Source organism: Perca fluviatilis, chromosome 24 (genome assembly GCF_010015445.1).
Source record: "Perca fluviatilis chromosome 24, GENO_Pfluv_1.0, whole genome shotgun sequence".
Lineage (NCBI taxonomy): Eukaryota > Metazoa > Chordata > Actinopteri > Perciformes > Percidae > Perca > Perca fluviatilis.
In genome coordinates, this window is record NC_053135.1 from 9,081,351 (window position 1) to 9,093,757 (window position 12,407).

At 42.5% G+C, this 12,407-nt stretch overlaps 1 protein-coding gene across 1 annotated transcript; it reads right to left on the reverse strand.

Annotated features, from left to right (window-relative positions):
- Positions 1-34: 34 nt before the first annotated feature.
- Positions 35-12,158, reverse strand: LOC120554761 (ras-related protein Rap-2a-like). The gene is made up of 2 exons (XM_039793793.1): positions 11,395-12,158; positions 35-1,284 (listed from the first exon to the last, which is right to left on the reverse strand). The coding sequence occupies exons 1-2, from the start codon at positions 11,706-11,708 to the stop codon at positions 1,047-1,049; spliced, it is 552 nt and encodes a 183-aa protein (XP_039649727.1). The 5' UTR covers positions 11,709-12,158; the 3' UTR covers positions 35-1,046.
- Between the last annotated feature and the right edge of the window lie 249 nt (positions 12,159-12,407).

A 12,407-nucleotide genomic window follows, 5' to 3' on the forward strand; every position in this document is an offset into this window, starting at 1 on the left:
AAATTATTATTCAACAATAAATACGCATGACACATTTGTGCATAAAGATTTATTTTTTGTTGAAAATAAGTGTTTCTCACATTGAACCACTAACATATCTGATGTGACTTAAGATAAATGAACTATACACTGACACTGATGTTCACTTCATACAATGTAACAAGGCATTTGTATCATCTGTAAGGTGTAAAGACAAGTGTCCGTACGTTGACTGACTGATTGTTTTGATCAGTTGATTGATCGATACTGTCTCTTTGGGTGAGATTGATTGTACTCAATGTCAGTGTGACAGCACAACTTCATGCACACATCATCCACAGTATGTCAACATTTGGGATCTTCTGAATGACTTTCCCCAAAGGTGCGGTTTCCTTTTTAAACATTCATTCATCTATTCATTCATTCATAGTTAGGCGGGCCTGCTGTAAAATTAACTTCCAGTAAGACTCCTTCACAGTGGTGTTACTTGACATCCGTTCAGATACTTGGTGATTGGTCTTGCACTGTCCCAAGGGCCCGAAAGTGCAAAAAGAAAAACACAAGCAGAAGAAAAGAGGACCAATAAAACTGCGGCGCACACTGCCATCACTGCTTGGATCTATGGCTGGTTTCCCAAAAAGCATTTAGCACTATAATCCTTGTTGTCGATGGCTTTTACGATGGTTTTGGCACCGTGCGGCCTTTGGGAAACCCCCAAACATTTGGTCCTGTTAATCAGGATGGTGATGAATGTGGGAGGTCAAGTGTTGTTGTTTTTCTTTCAAGGGAAAAATCCACCCTGTGTCCGAGGAGTGATGTATTTTGAAATTGTATTTCCCATTAACCTCCTTTCCCTACTTCTGCTTCAGTTAGGGATTTCCTACATTTCCCAGAATGCCCCTTTGATCAGAGCACAGGCCTAAACTGCTAGATACAGAAAGCAGGTTGAAACAGTTTTAGAATTGGATTTCCCCTTGCAATCCCTCCATCTTCAATCTATCTAACATGAATTCATTTGCATTCTAATTTCTAACCATCCACCCATCCATCACCCCTCCAGCAGGCTGCTACTGAATGCTGCAGGCGGGGCAGCAGGCCTCTCTCCGGTCCGGCAAAGGGCAGAAGTCCATCTGCCTCACGATCTCGGCGAAAAGCTCGTCCACCATGGTCTTGCTCTTGGCCGATGTCTCCATAAAGGGGCAGCCCCAATCCTCGGCCAACGCCTGGCCCTCGCTGGGGGACACTTCCCTCTCCTCCTCCAGGTCCACCTTATTACCCACCAGCACCACCGGGACCTGCTGATACCTGAAATAGAGACAGAAAGTAACATCAGAGGAATGTACGTCTGAAATGTGCTGCCTTCTCCCCCGCTGGGTGTGTTTTGTTACAGACCGAGACTACAGAAACTTCCTGATACCTAAGGGAGAAAAAGCGGAGGGAAGGAGAGACTAAACTCTGTGACAGCATGTGTGTGTGTGTGTGTGTGTGTGTGTGTGTGTGTGTGTGTGTGTGTGTGTGTGTGTGCGTGCATTGTTGGCCTACATACTGTATTTGTTAGATGCTGAAACAATAAGGGGTTTGAACAATGCACAATGGAGCAAGAGGAGAGGGATAAACTACATTCAGCTACATTCAGTTCCAGCTTCCCAGGAGGCCTCCATCACTCTCTGGGTGTCTAATATCAGTAGGCGGTCCCATTAGAAAACTGTCATCACGAAAATAATAACTGCCTTGTTTCAATGTCGTGATGCTCTATTTATTCCGGGATACATTATATATGCGTTAGCATGGCATGCAAGCTGTACATTTAATGGCTTCCGATTCTTGTTTAAACTCATTAGCTCTCCACTTTGCATCATTTTGATCATGCATGAAGCATGCCTTAACAGATCAAAAGCTTTCTTCCCCCAGCGTGTGGCAGACGATCCCAGTCCTCTTCCATCCATCAATATAAAGAAACCAGGCTGGCGAGAGTAATGGTATAGGTTATTGAATAATTGAATAAAGCTAATGTGCTTCTCTTGCACTGGTGGATATGAACATTGGTCTTGGAAATAACAATATTTTATCTTTAGTTTTTGTGTGTCCCTTCATTTAAAACGCATTGTATCATTGTTTTGACATGGAGAGTTTTACAGCAAAATATAATAATAATCTACATATTTTAGGGGAAGAGCAGACACTTTTAATATAATATGTTTAAAGGGTCAATTCACTCAAATCCCCCAAAAAGTGATTTGAATTGCACATAATAATAGCTAACCACGACAATTTTAACATAGAAGGTTAAATGATAAATTATGGCAAATGGTAGACTTTAAAGTGTAAAGTTATTATACAAGATTTTTTAAGTCATAAACTAAACCAATGCAGATAAAGTTGGATATATGGGATATATTTATTTATTTTAAGATTCAAAAGAAATTACCGGTAGTAGTTCCAATGAATGATTATCCAGAGTAACCAGGATGTTGCTTCTGGAAACATATGCAAACATAATTTGTGGCAACAGTTGTCTCACAAATGTGTTAGTACACGGAGCTTGTTACAGTACAAAGACAGTTACTTTGTTCAGGCACTAGATATTTCATTTCAGATAGACGTCCTTCATGTTTTCTCTGATTAAATAACTGCAGAATGTCAATTACAGAGGGTATATATTCTCACAACAGGTAATGGGCACAGACCACCTAATAGCCTCGGCCATCAGTCATTCCTAAGTGCATTCCGAGCCTGGCTTATTGATCTGCTGGTGCTATTGAGAAATGAGCTCTTATCTACAAATTGGTGGCCTGCTGCCACACTTCTCAGCTGGGAGAAGAGCTGAGGCGTGGAAAAGAGTTGGCAAACGTCTCACTGAGCTAAAAGAGGGGCCAGAGATCTGGAAGAAATGAGTGCAGGCAGCAGATTGGAGGATACTTGAGCACCTGCTGGATCTGCTCAAGTGTCCTTGAGCAAGACAGTGGGCCCTGCTAGTTTCAAGGGCACTAATCTGTGGCTGAACTTGACCTCTGACCTCCCAGAGGAATTAACATATAAAGTGCAAATGGGAAATTATTACAAATAATGTCAGCAACTTCTTCCGACTGTAATTGGTCGACAAACAAGCTTGAAGACAAGCAGGGAAAACTCGCACAGAAAAATTCAAATGTCAAAGACTTCCCTGCAGCTTGACATTTTCCCTCACAGCGACCGCACTGTACAACGCACACACACACACACACACACACACACACACACAAAAACAGCAGCTGACCTCAGCAGGACAAGCATCTCGCATGGCCTGTGTGTTTGGAAAGCTGGAGTCTAGAGGGTGTGAAGTGTGAACAAGGAGAGCACCATGCAGACAAATGCAATCTGACAGCCTTGCCGGAGAAACTCTATATATAACTACAAAGACACAGGGAGAGCCAGCTTCTCCAGGGTGGGGTAGGGAGTTTGTATAGAGATTGTTTGTTGCAGCATCAAACTACCACTCCCTCCTCGCCAGATGAGGAGAAGCTGAAACTGCTCAACACAGCATGAACAAAAGTTGCCCCATGGGGATTTATAGGTTGATATCATGTATAATAGAAGAATATGTCACTCAGTGTTTGCTAGCTGGTGTGCTTAATAGCTCAGAACTGTCTCTATCTACTTTACAGTATAACTCTTATATTTGTGCTAGGGCCTTATGACATTAAAAAATAAACATTTTTCACACTCTGTCACGTTTTGGATAAGAAATAAAATCATGATCTTTGCAGAAGCACTTCCAGTTCTCTGTGTTGTTCTTCCCATTGGAAGTTTACATAGTAGTATTTCCATTTTCTGCTACTTTATACATCTATTTACTATATTTCAGAAGGAAATATGCTTTTTACTCTACTACATTTATTTTGCAGACTAAGGTTTGACATACAAAACCCATAATGAGCTTGTAAAATGTGACATATTGTTATAGAATAAACTATTCAACTGTACATAAAGTCAATTAAACTAGGTCCACCTCGACCAGCTACAACGTTAAAATACTGTTTATATGTCAATGCGTCAGTAATCCAACAATATATCACTGACAGAGGCTAATCTCTAAAGTTAGTGCTTTTATTTTTAAACTTTAAAGCTGCATGATTTTATATTAACAAATCTAACAAATAGCTATGTGTTACAGCTAAAGGGTCACTCATAGTAGCGAACTCTCAACTTTAAGTAGTTATAAAAAGCCATTTCAGCTCCCTGAATGTCCTCATGGTTACTATGGCTTTTGAGGTACAGTTGTCAACGTTTATGTTTTGCCTGAAGTGCTTTTACTCTACATACTGTATGAATATAAATCAGGCAAAATTACAAACATTGCTAACTTGTTCCTGTTCCAGCACAAGAGTTGGCAGCCATGCACTATGGGAATTATCAGCAGAGTTGGAATGTGTTTGGGTTGTTTGGCTGAAACTACCAGCTGTATGAAAATGCAGCTTTTTGTTTTCAGAATGCAGTGGGAGAGTTGTCACATTGGATTTATGGAATAGGCAACAGCAGGTGGCTGAGCTAATGAAATTTTACGGAGATATGGATGTTAAAATCTGTATTGATTTCTACAATATTGCTGTAAAAGAACTCTTTCTGAATGATACTCTGAGAATGGTACTGAGGCAATCCCTGCGCTTAGCTGCAGGGCTTTCACACAGGAGAGTGCTGAGCTCCACCTTTACAAAGCCATCATCTGTACGTCCATTTGTAAAAAGCTAGTCTCGCATTGCCAGACCTGTCTCCACAGTGCTGTGCAGTAAGGTTTGGCTACACCACACATACATTCTGGGATATGAGGAAAAAAACGCTCTGGGTTGTTTGCATTTCTATGAACCAATCACAGCCGTCTTGGGCGGCGCTAAGCTCCGGACGCAGCAACGGTGCACAATCTCAGGTCTCAGGAAGGAACTTGTTTTGGTGGAACATTTGCACCCCGCAAAAGAAATTGCCACCTAAAGTATTAAATGAAGTGAACTGTTCACACAATACAGCAGCGTGAGCTATTAAATTTGCTGGATACATGGTTAAAACGTAATTTGCTCTTACCAGTGTATCGCTGTACGTATTTTGTCCATAGCGATCCTTGCCTTCCATCCCGAAACGTCCCAGTTAGATAGTGAATGCCGTAAACATATTCCTTGTAAAATCTTCACAATCATTCACCAAAAGAACCAAGCAGGCCTGCCTTAGTGCGTGATCCAAATTTTCATAAAAACATTTGCCATTTTCAGCGTGTGACGTTAACTTGCTAACTCGGAGGTTGTTGGTGTTGTGAAGGGGCGAAGCTGGTTGGCCGGATATCTGACCTGTCAGGCTCATCCTGGCAACGTACTTCCGGTGATCCAGACTAGTGAAAAGCCGCTGCTGCATTCTCATTAGTGGAGTCTTAAATAACTTTTGCTGATATACATTTGACCTTTACAGCACACAAAAACTAGTTACCGCCATTTGCCTCTGCAGGGTGTTATTCCAACTGTTGGGGGGGAAAGGCAAACACACAAACACTCCCACACACAGAGAATCAGTGTTTATAACTCACAAAAACAGATGGACTCTACATTTTCCACTGAGCCTCAGGGTACAACAGCCTTATTAAGGCTACCTGCTGTGCTAAATAGCTACAGTGAACTCACTTGCACGTTTTCACAAGCCCCACAGCACCGGCAAACCCGTACACACATACACGCATCTCCAACGTGAAGCCCTCCAGCCCTGCAGCCGCCTTTTCTTTGCTCTCTGCATCTTGTGTTAATTAGCAGTTTGTAGCGGACAGAAAAATCACAGAACCTTTAGTGTAGTGCCTTCACTGTGTTAACTCCCAAAGGGTGTTACTGCTGGAGAACAAAGCTTCTATAGCTAATGTTTTGTAGCGCCTAGCAAGGAGCAAAATAACACGACCACATTCCTGTGATAAACAGACAAAAGGAGGGCCTGCGCAGCAGATGGAAAAGGTCTTTAAAGTCTCTTTTTTTATGATGAAACCCCAAGCTTCATTTCCATCTTTAATGGTGCAGCCCAGCTCCTCTAGATAATCTTATTTTCTTTACTGCAGATGCAAAGGCAGTATAGGCAGTATGGGAGTAGACAAGCGCTAATTAGTGGCATTAGTCCCACTGTTCTGTGCAGCTAAACAAAGACAATAATTCAAAGTGAGAAATAAAGATGTGTAAAGTAAAGTAAAGTAACAAAGTGTGAGGAAACGTAAATGTTATTAATGTTCCAGATTCCATTCTTAATCCCACCTACGAAGCTCTGATTGGCTGACTGTTTTCCCAACCCCCAGACCTTCTTGAATTGCCCCCTTTAGTCCTCTATAAACAATCAACTTCCTGTTATTCCAAAATACATACTGATTTTGTCACTCCCTGTAAACATTCCCTTAGGATCTGGAATCCCAATCAATCTCCGGGTTTTCAGTTGTGTAGTTTAATAAGCCTAAATGTGGGAAATCCCAGATACAGATCAAAGCAACGTCATTGTTTCCTAAGGGGTCAGAACATACAAATCGGAGGGGTTGCTTGTACAATATATTCACCTCCTTGGGACTCCAAAACAGTCTGGGAAAGGACGTCCCCTCTTTGGAGCTATTTGGAACTCACTGACATATTCAACCTGTGACAAGGTGTTGCAAGTAGACCCTTTGCTTTAAAGACATGTCATATCTGTTCTCAGATAATTGAGAGCTGCCCGGAAAGCTACCGGTCATTTCTGAGTGAGATAAATTGCAGATAATAGTGAAAACACTTCAGACAGATTTACACACCAACAATGAGCACTTTACCGGTGGCTCTCCTTAACTTACATTTTAAACCAAGCTGGCTGCTTAACAACTCTCTCCTTCTTGATGGCAAACACTAAAAGCCTGAGGTCAGGTAGTTGCTTTGTACCTACACCAAAGTGCCCCCTGGGATATGTAGCTTTGGTCTCTCCACCCTATTCCCATATTCCCACTCAGCGGCACGTGATGCCCACCTCCTGCTATTAGACACAGCATCAGTGCAGCGTGAAAACGCAGCTCAAGTGCTTTGAACGTGCCTCCTCCTCCTCCTCCTCCTGGGCCGATAATAAACCTTCACATGCAAGTGTGGAGATCATTAGATTGTGAGGAGGGCTACACCCAAATGTTTTCACAGATAGCAACTGAAATGGGGTTTATTGGGTTAGTGCTTAGGTCTACAGAGGGTAGAGTGTGTCAAAGAAAATGTGCATAAGTTATACAGACTTGTCATGTAAAGCACATCATTAATAATGGCAGAGCATCTAATACAGATTTCCTCATTTTTTCTGCTGAAAGACAAAAATAACCAATTAGGTAGATGCAGTGCAGACTTTTGTTTCAGCTAGTTGCTAGCTGCTGTGGACGAAGTACACACAGTGATACACTGGTAAGAGCGTTTTTAAATTACGTTTAACCACGTGTTAGAATGGCCGCGTAGCAGTTGGATATTTACAGCAGGAGACATGAGGCAGAAGTACGGTGCAGGGCAACCAGGTGTTTATTGCACCAACAATGACCACATTAAATGGCAGCCATGGGATCAACTAAATGAACTGAGGCCCACAGGCAGCATGTGGTCCTGATGACAGCAGTGCTTGATGTCAACTGGCAGCCTTTTATAGCCTGCCACTGATAATGACCTAGACCCTACCACAGTATAAGGGAAATCTGAAATTCACTTGACATTAACAACTATACAAACCACAACAAACACGTTACATATATTTCTACTCCCCTATTGTCACTAATCTGCATTAACTTAATTTATGTTACCTAGTACAATACAATTATAGTTAGCCTGTAAAAGCTAATCAAAGCACGCAAATACCCCATCACTAATTAACACATGGTATGTCCCGGAACCTTTGAAATGATGCTCAATGTGGCTGGGTTAGCTCAGTTGGTAGAGCAGGCGCACGCGTATATAGAGGTTTACTCTTCGACGCAGCTGCTGCGGGTTCGACTCCGACATGTGGCCCTTTGCTGCATGTCATTCCCCCCCCCTTTCCCCTTTTGTGTCTGTCACTGTGGAAATAAAGGCCTAAAAACGCCCCAAAATATTATCTTAAAAAATACAAATGATGGTGCTTGATAACCTGGGGACTCTTTTAGCCCAAACACCGTGGGGAGGAGACACAACCGAGGTAAGTAACTTGAACACAAACATTTAACATTATACTATAGCACAATTTGCAACAGTTCACCTGCATTTAATTAATCAGGTAAATATTATACCATTCTGAGCATATTTTGTTTAGGTAACCAAACTAGCAACTGAGTGCATATGTTTGTCGTGACAGGGCCGGCCTCCAATCAGTTCCAGCTGCAACAGCTACAAGACACATTCAATTATTTCAATAAAACATTTAAAACGTTTGTTTGTGCCATATTTCATTTACCAGTATTATAATGTAAAATGTGCTACAGAATATTAGTAAGGAAATGGAGCTTCATTACACCATTTATCTAGCTCACGTTACTGTATTGCGTGAACAGTTAATGTCATTTAATATTGTATGTGGCTTTTTCTTTTGCGGGGTGCAAATGTTCCTCCACAACCAGTTTCTTCCTGAGACCATTTTGCAGAGGCACAGTCGCCGTGTCCGGAGCTTGGCGCCCCCCAAGACGATTGTGATTGGTTAAAAGAAATGCAAACAACTCTGAGAAGTTTTTCTTCTCTCCTAGTATGTATCTGTAGCGTAGCCAGCACTTATTCCACAGCGCTCTCGAGTAAGGTCTGGCAAAGCAAGACTACCCTTAAGTGTATTCCTTGCTTCCGACTGCACCTCATGCATATAAATCGGCACAATGAAGGTGACATGTGGACTGTGGGAGAGCATGGAATCACAACACCTGCACCACACACAGCAGTAACATATAGGATCTCACGTCTTTCCCATGCTTTCCACCCACCCCCTGCATAAGCATCCTGGTTTGTCTCCCTAATGAAGGCCTGAGGTCTTCTTGGCTTCCAACCCAACACAATCCCATTAAGTTCTGGTGAGTGGGCACATACTATATCTGTGCTTGTTATTGCTGCTGCTGGCTCAGCAAGAAGTTTGGGAGGAGGGAGGCTGATCTCCAGGAGCTGACTGTGTTGCTTGTTTTATTAAAGATGGACACCGTGGATGTCTGCACATGTTTAAATGATCAAGTGAGGCCATGCTTAAATAAACGGATGGTTACATTACTGCAGGTCCCTGCACTGTGCAATGATTTGGTTCTCTGAGACAAACCGTGATAAATTCTATACAATATTTGTAATGTCCCACTGCATGCTCAGAAATGAGACGCATATAATGTGTAATATATTGCGATTAAAAACATACAGTAACAATCCCTACTTCAAACCCAGAGCAGTGTGAAATAAAAGTATGAAATATTTACAGATACACACTTGACAGCGGTGGCTGGTGCAGCGTAGGCAGCCGCATCGGGTGGCGGCTGGCTAGAGGCGGCACAGCACAGTTTTATCCATCTCTTTCATTTTAAAAGGAGTTCCCTCATGCACTCGTCCCCACTGTGCCACGTCAGCTGTGACGCTCTTCTGCTTCCACTCGGCCTGTTATGTCTGTGCCACAGGAGCATTCAGTTCACTCCGGTTGATGGAGGTGAAAAGCAGCACTGCGCCAAACTATGCAGGTTAAATTATGAATTATTACACAATATGCAGTTAGATAAATAGATTTTTTTAGACTTTTTATTTGTCCCCGTAGGGCAAATAAATGTGCCACTTGCCTATTTTACTGATGAGAAGCTGCAAGAGGGAAGACTAATAAGAGGAACACAGCATGTTAGATAAGAAAAAGAAATGTTCAGAATTAGACCCAAGACAGTAGGACGGGTCTGTCTACTCTCATACCTTCTGAAAAAGTCTTTTTTTCACTGAGTAACCAGTATCACAGGACCACCTTTTACACTGACACGAGTCAAGACAAGTCTCAGCTGGTTGATGATAAAAAAGATCTACGCCCTGCTAAGAAAAAGTCCAGCACATAACCCTCCCATAAAACCACAACTACATTTTTTTGTGTAGATGTGTCAATTAGTGAGCTGTAAAGGGGCTGGTAGGTTTTTATTTTTTTTTATTTTTGGACAGAGCCAAGCTAGCTGTTTCCCCCTGCTTCCAGTCCTTAGCTAAGCTAAGCTAAGCTAACCATCTCCATGCTGCACCTTCACATTTAGCGAACACGTGAAAGGAGTCTCGTATTCCTATTATTTTTGACACTTTAAGGCCCTGTGAGTTTGGCAGCCCCCCATTGTTCATCATTGGCCATCATGAAATTATAATGACCAATGAAATTTCTTTGGCTAACTCTCCTGCATGTCCCCATACAAAACCCATACATGTCATATATAACCTTATAGAAAATTTAACCTTATATGTCAACATAATGGGCTCTTTAATACTATATTTTAAGTATGTTTGTGTTCATAGACTACAGGGAGAAGTAAACAGGGATGACATGTAACAAGGGTGCCCCAGGTGGACTCAATCCGGGCCGTATGATTACATGATTAGTGCATCTTAAACCCCTAGGCCATCAGAAGGTCCCAAATAAACAGTTTTTAACCTTTAACATTAAGTACAACTGAAATCATTGACATAGCACCAAATAAATGAAAGGTAATCAATTCAAGCCCTTATAATGTTAAGAGAACTAAAAATGGATTCTTAACTTGCAGACTGTAGTTATAGCTGTAGTCTGTCAGTGTCATTAAGCAAATTAAGGGAAGCACTAAGTCAAAAACACCAATATGTCAGCACCAAAAGGAAAGATCACAGTTTTCCTTCCATTCTCTCTCCCCTAGCTGTGAGATGAGCTCAGTGGATTTGATGAGTAATGGACTGAACTGATCAAAGCCATCCAGAGTTAGTCATGTGTGAGAGACAGAGAATATCAAACCCAGTGAGAGTTCAGCGGGTTGAGATATGACAGGTGAGCCGCAGCTGGGCTCTTATGAAGAAAATATGAGCTGGTTGCAGCTTCTCACGCAGTGGTGGAGGGGATCCAGACAGGGAGGAAGAGGAGGGAGCTGAGAGGATGCAAGTATGGGATGAATACTGGGCCTAATTGGGAAAAAACTACACATCTTGTTGTGGTTCTTTAAGTGGTGATCTATGGACTTTTATGGGCCCTTGGGAGGTTCCTGGGTGTACTCCAGCAAGATGAGGAATAGTTCAATTTTATTTCACTATAAATGAATGAGGGACTGTCAAGGAATGAGTATGGTAATTACAACTTCCCCTCCCACTAACACAACCAACTTCTGGTATCCATATTGCCCCAGGATGTGAGTGACCATTTTGGGGGCCTAAAACAGAATGAATAACCTCATCCCTATTGCATCAGAATATATTTACAAGACAATGGTGCTTTATATAACTACAGTGGACATTGTCTCACCTTTTCACCCTGATGATCTGGTCTCTCATGGGCTTGATGTCCTGAAAACTTTGCTGGTTGACCAGACTGTAGACCAGGATGAAGCCTTGGCCGTTCCTGATGTAAAGGTCCCTCATTGAGGCGAACTGCTCGGTGCCGGCTGTGTCGAGGATCTCCAGCACCGACGGAGAGGAGTCCACCTCGATCTCCTTTCTGTAGAAATCTTCAATGGTCGGGTCGTACTTCTCTATAAATGTCCCGGTGACAAACTGGACCGTCAGGGCGGACTTCCCCACTCCGCCGCTGCCGAGCACCACCACCTTATACTCCCGCATAGCGCTCCTCCTGTGGACTTAAATCCGGCATGCAGAGAATAAAGTCTAAGGCAGCGGAAAAAGGAAACGCATCCCCATACACAGTAGTCTAGACTCACGCTACAGCCATGACACAGTGACAGCCGACGGTAGACGAGATGCTCTTGCAGTTAGAGGCGGGATGCTGGTGCATTTAGCCTTGAGATGAACAGCCACAGCCTCTACGGAAATATTCCCACGCTATCATGCAGGGAAACCATTCCAGAGGCATCCATAATGCAATGAGGCGTCGGTGTGGTAAAATAAGATTGGCTATTATTAGAAACAACAAGACAAAACAGAGGGCTAACACTACATTTCCCTGCCCAGTGGGGTACTGTAGCCCACACAGTTAAAGGCAAAGAGCCTGTTTATCCTTAAGAAGGCTACAGTGCTGGGAATCCACGCCTCTGGAGTCGGTGCATCCACTGGATATATGGGGGGTGATTAGTGCCACCTGGAAACAGTGGAAGAATTGGGAGGAAGATAGAAATGTTTGTGACAAAGATGTAAGAGAAGCAACCTTTATCATTATGGGAATTAAACTAAATTGTGTGGTACTAAATCATCTTCATTTTAATAAGCTGTCAAAGTAGAACACATCCTCAACATTGTTTTTGCAACTGCACTAAAGAATGACACGTTTTGTGATCTGACACCCAGGGGTGTAGCACAGACTTC

Excerpts from the sequence above, each read along its gene's own strand:
- LOC120554761 (XM_039793793.1), bottom strand. The coding sequence starts at position 11,708 with ATGCGGGAGTATAAGGTGGTGGTGCTCGGCAGCGGCGGAGTGGGGAAG. Across the intron at positions 1,285-11,394 it reads CAGATCATCAGGGTGAAAAG|GTATCAGCAGGTCCCGGTGG; the intron begins GTGAGACAATGT and ends TCTCTATTTCAG.